At 47.4% G+C, this 12,238-nt stretch overlaps 1 protein-coding gene across 1 annotated transcript in view; it reads right to left on the reverse strand.

Moving 5' to 3' along the window:
* Positions 1–266: 266 nt before the first annotated feature.
* Positions 267–12,238, reverse strand: part of AP3B2 (adaptor related protein complex 3 subunit beta 2) — a 50,973-nt gene continuing 39,001 nt past the window's right edge. The window contains exons 16-26 of the mRNA XM_031956309.1: positions 10,946–11,064; positions 7,180–7,288; positions 6,506–6,671; positions 4,682–4,877; positions 4,480–4,540; positions 3,344–3,444; positions 2,904–3,135; positions 1,753–1,837; positions 1,474–1,571; positions 1,047–1,185; positions 267–750 (exon numbers count right to left, since the gene is read on the reverse strand). Of these exons, the coding sequence (XP_031812169.1) occupies positions 600–750; positions 1,047–1,185; positions 1,474–1,571; positions 1,753–1,837; positions 2,904–3,135; positions 3,344–3,444; positions 4,480–4,540; positions 4,682–4,877; positions 6,506–6,671; positions 7,180–7,288; positions 10,946–11,064 (1,457 nt within the window). The 3' untranslated portion in view covers positions 267–599. The remainder of the gene's footprint in view (positions 751–1,046; positions 1,186–1,473; positions 1,572–1,752; positions 1,838–2,903; positions 3,136–3,343; positions 3,445–4,479; positions 4,541–4,681; positions 4,878–6,505; positions 6,672–7,179; positions 7,289–10,945; positions 11,065–12,238) is intronic.

Consider the following 12,238-nt stretch of genomic DNA (forward strand, 5'->3'; position numbering starts at 1 on the left):
CCATGCCATGGTCCTTAAGTAAACTTCAAACCAAAAGTTCCCTAAAGCTCTCTTCATCCTTGCCTATTTTTAGGCAGAGTATCTGCTTTGACCCCAGACATGGGACAGTATGCGGTGTCCCATTTCTGCTGACCCCTTCTCAGAGCTGTGTGAGAGAGCTCATACAAGGATCACTTCCTGGGCTCAGTAATGGATGCTTCTGCAGGGCCTTGCCAGCCTCTGGCCCTCTTTACCAAGCACCTTCCAAAGGACCCAGAGAGAAGGGGTAGGTGAAGGGAGGCAGTTTTATTGAGGTTCTCCATAAGTAAACAAGGATTCTGGGCTAGGGGAGGCAGCTGCACTCCCTCCTTTCCCTCCCCACCCTTAAGGGCTCCCTTGGGGAGGACAGTGAAGGTCCATAACCAGCAAAGTGAGTTCCTCACCAAGGACAGAATTGGGAGTGAATGTGGAACCAGCAGGAGACAGGGCTTGAGGAGGGAGACAGTTTCAGGGCCTAGTCTGCAGCTTTGGGTGGGGATTGGATGGAGGCAGTAAATGGGGTCAATGTTGTGGCTTGGGGCAAGGGAAAGGGGAGAAGCCAATGAGGCAGGTGCATAGAATCACTGTGTCAAAGCCTGGATAACATCCTTCACCAGCATGGTGCCAATCACCATCTTCTCACTGTTGACTGTTAGCTGAGCAGCTCCAGCCACCCGGGCATCCAGGGTGAGTAGAACCGGGCTTCCACTGGTCAGCGTTCTTCCAGCAAACCTTTGGAGAAGAGGGGAAATAGGAGGCATAAGTACAGAGGAAGAGAAGAGTCCTATAAAAGTCTCTGAAGAGAGCCAGTAGGAAGAGGTAAAGTGGACAGGAACTCCAGTTCTGAACAGGGCAAGGGGTGACCCTTATGTATCATAGGTAAGGGGGCACCTTCCACCCACAGAGTCCAAGTCTACTCCATATCTTTCCCTACCCCAACCAGACCCTCGTTAGAACCCCCATGTTCCATAAAAAACCCTCTGCCTTCTTCCTGGATCCCTCCCCTCCTAGTTAGGGCCCTGGTTCACCTGTATTCATCAGGAGTCCCACAGGGTATCCGGCCAAGATTAGCTGTAGCAGAAATCCTCTGGACTATAATAGGGTCATTTGAGCACGTGTCCGGTAAGGTCAACTTCTCTGTGATTTCACTCATTCCTGTCAGCTTCGCTGCGGACCCAAGAGGTAAAGAATTGGTATGGGTGGGGTAAGGTGGGATGGAGGGAGGAACCTGGAACCCAGGCCTGTTCAGAGCTTCTTTGACTTGGAATTTTGTCTGCCCTCATCAGACCAGGCAGGTGGAGAAGGTGAGAGCCAAGTCTCAAATCTGCCCACCCCAAGGGCCTCTCCACAATGATGGACAGGTAACTCTTCTGGGACAGAGTTTAGCTAATAGCATTGTAGCCTTCTAGAGGGATGAGGAGGGGCCCTTAATTTGGGGCTTTCCTGGTCACTCACCCTGTTCCTTCTTGAACTCATTTTCACTCATAAACACAGGGGCCATTAATTCCCCGACTGGTGGCTGGATGGAGACGTAGAACTGTCGAGTTTGGGTGCTAGGGGAAGTGAGAAAGTAAGGTTAGCACCAAGCCCTTCTTTCCTGACAAAGGCCGGGATGGGCCTGAACATGAGAGCTGGGCCTTAGGAAGTGGGGTCTCTCCTTCCCCCTGATTCTATGCCAGGAAAGAACCCCACTTCCCTCCCTCCAGGATCTTGGGAGCTAAAAGCAACATATACCATAGCTGAAAGGTGGCTGCCTGGGTGGAGTCAGAGAAGTTGATGCCCATGATGGCTGTAACTGAATCACCAGGTGCCAGGGATTCTGTGGTAAAGAGAAGGGGAAATCTGTCGTCACCATCCTTCCCAGAGAACCTGATCCTTGGGCACCATTAAGTTCCCAAAGAAATGAAACCATTATTTCTTTGTATTCTGCCTCCTTGCCCTGCCATTAACCTCAATGGAGTATTAAGACTAACCAGGGATTCTCCTCCCTTTCTTTTTCCTCTCCTCCCTGAGAGCCCAAGAAAAAGTCTTCCTTCTCCATCACTTGTCCCTGCTCTACATTGTCACCCCCACCTGCCTATTCCCAGTCCCAATTCTAAAGCATCCCCAAAGCAAGGAGAATCACTCTATCTGCGTGTGACAGGCAGTGTCTCTCAGGAACCATCTGTACAGGCTCCATCTGCACTTAACAAATTTCTATACTGGCGTGTTTGTGCCAGACATTCTCTCCCAGGCACAACATACATGGGCACCATCTGCTCAGAGCCCCGTCTCCTGGACGCTTGTATGTTGGTCACTCTCTTTCTGCACCAGCCCCCATCAGTACCGAGCATCATTCATATCGTCTCAAGCGCCAACTGTGTCTAAGCCAGTGGCTGCCGGTGCCAGGCAGCACCTTCGGGATGCAGTCTATATCTGCGCAGTCTGTGCTGCCACCATCTGCACCCAGCTCTGTCTCACCCATCTCTCTGTGCCCGGGCACAGGCTCCTTGGCACTGCCTACGCAGGGATGTTTCTGCCAAACAGCGTTCTCAGGGCGCCGTTGGACCATGGCCTCCGCCTGCCCTCAAAACCATCTGTCCCCAGGGCTGTGCGCTCTAGGCGCAAGCTGCAGAGGGCACGATGGGTGCTAGTCCCATCTACAGGGAGCCGCGCTGGTTTGGGATGTCGCAAGTCTTGGGCACTGTACCAAGGAAACCAATGGCTCCCGTTCCCTGCCCTTGGGAAGCCCACAGTCCTCAGTAAGCACCCAGACATACAGAGGGGAACCTAGATAGACCCGGGGCATAGATTTAATAAGCAGGATACACAAGTCCCTGGTCAAGGGCTATGAGGCTATCGGCTATCAGCGACATCCTCCCCCGGTTCCCTATAACCCCCCTCACCAATCTCGGGGAACTCCTGGATGCAAATGCCGGGCTGCTGATGGGGCACCCCCACGTGCAGACCCTTCACGGGGGTCTCTGAGCTATTGGAGAAGTGGATGCACACCGACACCATGTGCGGGTCCCCAGGGAAGGGCTGCCGGTTGAACACGTACTCCACGGCCAGCCCTTCCCCGGCCACCCGGTGCAGCAGCTCCTGCCGCTTCCCAGGGCCCATCACAGGACTGAGCAGCTGTGGGAGGGGGGGGTGCGGAAAGAACATAAAGGTGGGATGACAGAAGTCAGAGGGGAAGCGGACACAGACGGGGGACGGAGAACAAGAAAAGGATCAGTCCGGCAGGCGCCTCAGACCCCCGCCCACCCCCAGGCTTGCCCTGTCACTTAGAGACGGCAGTTCTCCCCCCTCCTCCCCGGCCTTGCTGTTTAAGGCCCCCTCTCACCGAGGGCGAGGAATCAGTGAGTGTCAAGCCTTCCAGGTCGGTGACTAGACTGGTGGAGACGACCTTTGGAGGGGAGACCGGCTGAACACTGGGGGGAGTAACTGTGGGGAGAAAGGGACGTTCACAAGGACGGCTGATGGGGGGAAAGGGAGGGGGGGGGACATCCCCGGAAGGAACCAGGGAGGAGAGAGGAGAGTTCGGGTCTGATTCAGCACCGCGGACAGCGAACCGGGAGCCAGGCCAGAGTCAGGTAAGCTCCCCAGCCTGGAAGGGACCAGTCAGCTGCAGGGAGAGGCCCAGGGGCAGGGGCTGGGCAGAAGTCAGGCCCCGCAGGCAGGCGGGAAAGGGGGGCTGGACAAGGCTGTGGCTCCAACCCCAACCCAGACATGGCCAGACAGAAGTCGCCCTCTGCTCATTCCCAGAAAGATAGTAGGGATTGCTAAGCTCCTTATGGAGGTTACACAGGCCTGGGCCTTTACCCAGACATGGCCACACAGTGGTCCCCAGAACTGGTGCCTTGTGGCATGAAAACAACTTTGCTCCCTGTGCATAAACCACCCAGCAGGCTCGAGCTATTTACGGATCCACATATTTAGCAAAGTCATCCCCTACTGGCAGCTCCCATCATGGGGTGACCTTTCCCCTCCACCACACAATGCTCCTCCTCCCAATAACAAGCTTCCCTCCTCCCCACCTCCCAATAACAAACTTCCCTCCTCCCTCCTCCATAACATTCCCTCCTCCCTCCCCAATAACAAACTTCCCTCCTCCCTCCCCCCATAACAAGCTTCCCTCCTCCCACCTCCCAATAACAAACTTCCCTCCTCCCTCCTCCATAACAAACTTCCCTCCTCCCCACCCCAATAATAAACTTCCCTCCTCCCTCCCCATAACAAACTTCCCTCCTCCCTCCTCCCAATAACAAACTTCCCTCCTCCTTCCTCCCAATAACAAACTTCCCTCCTCCCCACCTCCCCATAACAAACTTCCTCCTCCCTCTCCCATAACAAACTTCCTCCTCCCTCTCCCATAACAAACTTCCCTTCTCCCTCCCCCAATAACAAACTTCCCTCCTCCCCACCTCCCAATAACAAACTTCCCCACTTCCCTCCCCCATAACAAGCTTCCCCACTCACAGTCTTCCAGATCAAGCAGGGAGATCTCCTTGGTTTTGGGGATTATCTTGCTACTTGGAGGCTGACCACAAGGAGGGAAGGGGAACACATTACAGTCTGTGCCTGAGAAAGGCAGAGGACAACAGCCCGACCAATGCCACTGAGTTGACTCCTAGGATAGTCTCCTCTCCCTCTCTCTCTCTCCCTAATCCTTTGTTCTTACTGTCTTTCTTCTCCAAGTGTCAGGCTCTGCTTGCTCCTCTTCCTCCTCATCCTCAGACTCGGAGGCTGACTCCGATTCAGACGAGCTGCTGTCGGAAGCACTTCCCTCCTCTTCTGAGGACTCAGATGTCTCTTTCCTTTCATGTGCCTTCTTCTTCTTCTTTACCTTCTTCTCCTGCTCCTCTTCACTCTGGTCACTTGGAGGGGTAGAAAGGGGTTAAGACCATATTCCCAGAGCTCAAATCCCCCTCAATCTTGCCCTTTGAAACAGTGAAAGAAGGCTTTTTTTGGGCTCCTTATCCAGTTTGGCAAAGATGGTCATTGACACTTTCACAGAATCAAAGACTCTCAGAGGTAGAAGGGACTTTAGACCACTTTAGACACTTAAGACCACTTTTCAAAAAACCTTACAGGAGTTCCTTCTACAACATACCCAACAAGTGATCATACAGCATCTCCTTCTAGTAAAGAGGAGCTTACAGTCTCAAAGCATGCCATACTACTTTTTGGACAACTGTAATCACCAAGAAGCTTTTCTTTCTATTGAGCCAAAATCTACCTCCCTGAGACTTTCGATCTCTCAGTTCTGTGCTCAGCCTCCTGGTAAAACAAGTCTCAGACTATTCCACATTTTAATCTCTTAAGGACATGAATACTATTATCATGTCCCTTGTCAGTCTTTTCTACAATAAAATCACCCTAATTCCTTCAACCTATGGCATAAGGCAATGTATATAAAACCGTATGTATACTTAAGCGCAGCTGGTATAGTAACTATGATTGTTGTCTCAAGGGCCGCTTCCCTTTGACCTTTCGCTTTCCTAGAAAAGTTCTCCCCATGCTATGCTCTGTATCTGCTAATGCCCTGGGCCCACGCTGTTAGCTCCAGCCCACTCTGCAGGTTTCTTAAATGAGAAGCCACTCTAGGAATGGCCACGAAGCCCCCGGAGAGTTGCCCACAAAAAAACAGCAGAAAACAGCAGGAGATCTATAAGTTTCCATTCTTCAGAAGAAATAACTCTGCCATTTGGACTCTCATTTAGACTTGGTCAACTATTCCAAAGTAGACTTTTTAAGCTTCCTCTTGATGAGTAGATGGACAGATTTCCTTTTTAAACACAGCTTAACTGGGAGGAGGTAATGGATGCCATCTATATAGTAAAGATCAGCGGTCCTCAAAGTGTAGTCCAAAGAACTGTTGAGGTCTCTGAAACCCTTTCAGAGGGTCTACAAATTCAAAATTACTTTTTATTTCTAATATAGTAAATAGTTATAAATAGAACTCATGTGAACAAAAACTCTTTGAATAGATCCTCGATAGTTTTTTTTAACAACATGAAGATACTGAGAAGAAAAGTTTGAGAACCACTGGTAAAGATGAAGGCTACAGAATGCTTAAGCCAAAAATCACTTCAGGTTCTCTACAAGATTTTCTGTGATAGACTTAAACAGCATCCAAAGCCTTGTGTGTTGCTCCTTGACTCAAGCTTGACCCTGGGTTCTCTCTGGGGAAGTTGGAAAGCATTAGATCCACATCCTTAACCAAAGGAGCCTGAAGTTTCCATTAAGAAGGTGCCAGTTATTGACCAGAGTCATCTCTGACCTCCAGCCTTTGTGGGCAGCGGCTGGCCTGGTACACACAAGCTAGCCTAAAGCACAAGCAAGTAGGGCTCCCAATTTGTCAGCTATCACGAGACAAGAAGGGGCTCACGAGACCGTATCTAAAGTCCCTTTCAGCTCTGGGACCGGTGATCTGTACTTTATCAACGGTTCCCTCCCCGGGCTGGTCCCAGATCTTTCTGGTCTGGGAAGGACCCCAAATCACCTCTCTCCGCTCTCCCTGGAGGCCTCCTTGCCGCCTCTTCTCCCTTTCTTCTTCTCGTCGGCCTCCTGCTCGTCACTCTGGTCCTCCTCGTCGTCCTCCTCGCTGCTGGTTCCTGAGCCGCTCTCGTTGCTGCTCTTACTCTCAGACTCGCTCACAGACTCAGGGTCTGTGGTGGAGGGCTGGGTCAGGGCCAGATCAGGGCCAGGGCTCTGTGACTGCTCAGCTCCTGGCCAGGCTCCCTGGGCTCAGGGTTCAAGCAGAATTCACTCCCTGACCCCAGTTCTTTCAGGGAAGCCTAAAATCCCAGGTCTTGGACTGCTCAGATCACACAATCCGAATGCACCCTCATGCATGTGAATGTACACACATAGACGTGGACCACCTTCTGACACACAGACACCAGGACTCAGTGAAATGGAGAAAGACCCAGACATACATGGGGTGGACATTTCAGTGTGTGCGTGTCTACTGGAGGTGGTACACACTCAGACTCGTGAATACACACACATGCAAAGAACTACGGCAGCTCCTGGGTTTGCATGAATGTTCATGGGTGCATGTGCACCCAGACACAGAGAATTGCACACACTTGTAGGAATTCTGCACCCACAGACTGGAGAAGGGGGATGCACTCTGGGGGGGATGCTCTTGGGGGGGGCGCATTCTATCCTTACCACTGTCTGCTGACTCCGTGGGCCCTGACTCTCCCTCTGAGTCCGAGTAAAAAGGTTTCTCCTTCTCCTTTCTTTTCTCCCGGTTGGAGCACTTGGTCCATTCAGGAACCTGAGTGGGTGAGGAATGGAGAGAGAAGCTTAAAGAGGGCAAGAAAAAGCCAAGTCAAGCCTGTTCTCCCCGTCCTTTGCCTCTCCACACAGGGACCCCTCTCTTCCTTAGGGTTTCTTCCTGTTACCCCAGATTAAGAGGCAAGCCAGATCTGGTTCCTCTTTTGAAGGTGGGGGTCTGACATAGCATCTGGGAGGTGAGGGAGAAGAGGGAGCCACTGCACACAAGTCGGGGGGTGGGAGAGTGTGTACGTGGGAGAAGGGAATGCCCAGGATGGGCTGAGTGTACATGCAGGGATCAGGAGGACACTGCACACAGAAGACCCAAGGTGGAGCACTGTGTGTAATGGGGAACACTTCACACCAAAGGGACCTTGGTATAATCGCCCAACAGACCCATGTGAGTTTCAATCAAGGACAGATCCTCCTCCTGTAGGTTAAGAAGCATTTGGGAAAAGTTAGGGACGTGGATGAAATGACTCCTTCCCCCTTTCCCTTAGCTGTCAAGCATATCCTTGGTGTAATGGCTTATGCAAGTGGACCAATGAGCTGGCTGTTGCACCCCTGCACTCCGGAGTGCCTCGCAGCCACCCACCTTGGTACTGGACTGATGACTTGCCATCCAAAGGAACCCCAGCATCCTTTTGGCGTGTTTTTGTAGGCCCACTGTTTTCCTTCTGGTTTAACTCCCCCCTCCATAAATCCCACATCCATAAATACAGGATTTTACATCATGATGCTCATGACATTTCATCATCATTCTAACTACCATCTAACATAGTCCTTCTTTCTCCCAACTTGTGTCATTTGCAAAACTTTTATGTCTTCATCCAAAGTCAAGGATAAAAACACTGACTAGCACAGGGCCAAGGACGGAGTCTTTCCACATGTCTATTAATGGCTATTCTTTGGGGAGCTTCTGTCACTTAATTCTATTATCCAGTTTCCATTTGCCCATCTTTGTCCACAAGGATATCATGAAAGACTGTCAAAGCGTCTTGCTGACATCCAGATATAGCACATTCCAGACAGATATTTCCCTGATCTATTAATTCTCAAAAAAGCAAATGGTGCTTGTCACCTCCTGAACACATTCAGCAGCTTTTCACTTCTGTAATTTTGCTCACACCTTTCCTTGCACCTAGTGGTCATAGGATTGCAGATTTAGATCTGGAAGGAACATTTGAGGCCATCAGGTACACCCCCCTCCTTTCCCAGATGAGGAAACGGAGGCACAACAGAGTTAAGTGACTTGCCCAATTTCACACAGTATATATCTGGGGCAGCATTTTTAACCAGTCTTCCTGACTCCAAATCTAGTGCCATACCCACCACCCCATGCTCCTTCTCCTTCCCTGACCTCTCTACTTTTTCAAATCTTACCAGCCTTTTAAAATTCAGCTCAAATTCCCTTCCCCTGTACAAAGCCTTCTCTGATCACCTTAGCCAGATATTATCTTTCCCTGCAAAGAATTCTTATAGTACATGGGAGGCATTTAAAACCTTTCATAACCTGATCCCCCCTACACCTTATATTTCCCCTAGCACAATATTCTTCAATTCACTGACACAAGTTCTGGCTCTTTCTTAAACAAGACACTCCATCTTGTGACTCTTACTGGAACAATCTCCTTCCTTAGCTTCACCTCTGGGCTTCCCTGGCTTTCTTCAAGGACCAGATAAAATCCTAACTTCTGCAAGAAGCAGCCTTTCTCATTCCCTTTTAAGGCTATTGCCTCTTACCTCCAAATTATCCTGCCTGTATCTTGTTTGTTCATAAATGTTCACATAGCATCTCCCCCAATATATTGTGAGCTACATGAAGGCTGGGACTGGAACATAGTAAACATTTAACAAATGCTAACTGATTGACTGACTGTTTCCTCCTATCTCTCCTTATACATTTTTCATGTTCAATTTTTATGTTTTTTGTGTATATTTATGTTTTCTCTCAGACTTTCCTTGAAGTATACTGGATGACTTAAAATCCAGGACCTTGGTTGGTGTGCTGTGTTAAGAACTAGATTTGGAGTCAGAGGCTCTGGATTTTAACACTGGCTCTGCCCTACTAATTCTGTGGCATCAGACAAGTCACTTAAGCCCCCATCTGGGAAATGAGGGAGTTGAAGTAAATAATTATAGATTACAGATAGAAGGAAACTTAAGAAATCTTCTGGTCCAACCCTCTCTTTTTACAATCAAGGAAACTGAGGTCCACATGCAGATCCTCCACTTCCAATCCAAGGGCTTCTTCTGTTGCATCTTGCTCTCTGCTCTTAGAGCCTTGTTGGCTCTAACCTAAATGATCTGCTCAAAGACTCTTGTTTTACATAAATGTTCAGCATAGTCTTTTGAAAACTCCATCTTCTTATTGGAAGATAAGATAGGACATAAATATCTGAAGCTATCGGATGATGCCCTTGAGGAACCGACAGACACCTGAGCTTTCCTCTGAAATTCACATGACTATTGATTGTATTGGCCTTCACATTACCTAGACCCAAAAGGTCTCACTGAAAAGGGAAGGAAAGTCTGGACTTGAGAGAATTAAAGGTTGCATAGGGGATCCAGGGAGTCCAGAAAGATGACAGAGTTTGTCAGGATTTCTTGGAGTTTGTTGAAGCTAAGAGATAGCAAGGTCTAGTTCCATTTAGGTTCCAAACACTAAAGACAGTTTCTATTGTGAGAATTGTAGACGTCTTGAAAGTTCTGGCCCCCTGGGGCTGTCAGCAATGAAACTCTTACAAATATCTCCAGGGCCATATATTTGCTTTAGGTACAAGAGGAGAAGCTGTGAAGCTGCTCTTATGTTATAGTTTAACTCTTTTACAGCAAAGCAGATTCAAAGCCAGGGAAAGCAGGGAATCAAAGAGGTCTTCACAGAAGCCAAGGAACTTAGGCCAGGGGTAAGTGCAGAAGTCTAGTTGAGGTCCAAGAGCATTTAGCATCATTGGATTGCAAGCTGTGAAGGCTGTGACTGAAACTCTGAACTTCCCCCATCTATTTACCACCTACCAGTGTCATAGTAAAAATCCTTAGAAAACCTGCAAAGGCTTTGCACTTAAGGAATAGCAGGAAAGTGGGAAGAAGCCACAACTGTGCTCAAGAGCTACTATTTGGGCTAGGGAACAGGGATTTGCATTTGGAGGCGTTCAGTTGTGGTAATAAAGAAGGAAGAGTGGACCAGCATGCCCCTAAAATAAATACCTCGAGGAAAAGGTTTAGGACTCTTCTGAACAAGCTTCAAAGTTTGGGGAGTCCAGGAAGCACCAACAGACTCTGGCACCAGAAGGGAGGAGTTAAGAGTTTGAAGGAACAAGAGCCAGAAAGGGTCTAGGGAGATTTAGGGGGCCAGAGATAGGAGAGACTTTGCAGGTGGATAAGGGAGCTTATGGGGAATGATAGAACCTAGGAGTGTGATCTGAGGAATCTGAGCTGGGGTTTTCCATATCATGACCCAAGTACCACAGAGACCAGTAGGTGAGCTTTCCTTCCCACTCCCTAACCCCATAGATAGAACGCATCATGTTTTGAATCTATTGATATAGACAAGCTCGTGTTTGGTCCCAACCCTTTGCTTCCTCTCAATCTACCCTCCTGTGCCCTCCACTCCTCTGTTCATTTGGCTTTCTGGATCCCTCCCCACCTTCCCAATCACCTCTACATTTCGGACAGATGGGTCAGGAGCTTCCTCAGGCCAGTCTGGGAGTTCTTGGTAGCCAGTGGCCTTGGCATTAAGCAGGTGAGACAAGGAGCCAAGCTGGAAGTGGTCCCGATCTATGAAAATGCAAAGGTGTGGTAAAAGTTAGGAGTCAGGGTTAAGGATGTGAAAGTATACAGGAACAAGTAATTAGAATATGAATGGGATTAATTTCCCCATAAAATGGAAACTGATAACAGATTACAAATTTGAATTCAACGATATATTGCTTTCAGAAAATGCTATAAAAATGAGATATATAGACTAATATAAAATAAAGGTCAGGAATAGAATTTTTATTTAAAAAAATCAAGGGCAGTAATCATGATTTCAAACAAAGCTAAAATAGATTTAATCAAAAGAGAAAAACAGGGAAACTACAATATATGTCAATTACTCAATATTGTTTTAGACCATTTCACATAACTAGACAAGTACAAAATACCTGACTGTACTTTCAAAACAGACTCAAGAGTTATATAAATATAAACAGAATAGTTTTTATATATATAAAATTAGATCTAAATGATTACAGCAATTGAAAGCCAATATAATAAAAAGTGACAATTTTACCTATTTATGTAATTCCAAAGCAATTAAATTACTAAAAAACTATCTTACTAAGTTAGAAAAAATGGCAATGATCATTTAGAAGAACAAAAGGAACTTCAAAGAAACCAGGAGGAAAAAGATGTAAGGAAGGAATTCAGTAGTATCAGACCCTATACCTTATTATATGGGGAGAGCATTGTTGAAATGTAAAATGGATAATTCTGATTATTTTATATTAAAATTTTCTTGCAACCAAGAATAGAAAAATGCAGAAAATTTGGGTGATAAACTTTCATAGACAATCTTTCAGGAAGAATGTGTTTGGATTGCAATTTTGCTGTGGTATAGAAAATAACGAGCTGGTTGATTCAGGAAAACATGGAAAGACTTGAATTTATGAAAGAAGATGATATCCACCTTAGAGAAAAAGATAAGTAGAAATAAACATAATATGGTTCTACATATGTGTGTATGAGTATATTTGTGTATATATTTATAGATATCTATTTATCTACTTTGATATATCTGCATTTAATAGTAGCCTTTTTGGGGGGCAAGGAAGAGAGCAGAAAACAAAAATAAAATAAGACGTATACAGCAGAGAACAAAAGAAAACCTATAGGAAACAAAGCATAGCTGGACAACTTTAAAACGATGTATAGTCTTTATTATTTAAGTTTTCTTAAAATGAAAATTTAT

The sequence above is a fragment of the Sarcophilus harrisii genome, chromosome 2 (assembly GCF_902635505.1).
Source record: "Sarcophilus harrisii chromosome 2, mSarHar1.11, whole genome shotgun sequence".
Lineage (NCBI taxonomy): Eukaryota > Metazoa > Chordata > Mammalia > Dasyuromorphia > Dasyuridae > Sarcophilus > Sarcophilus harrisii.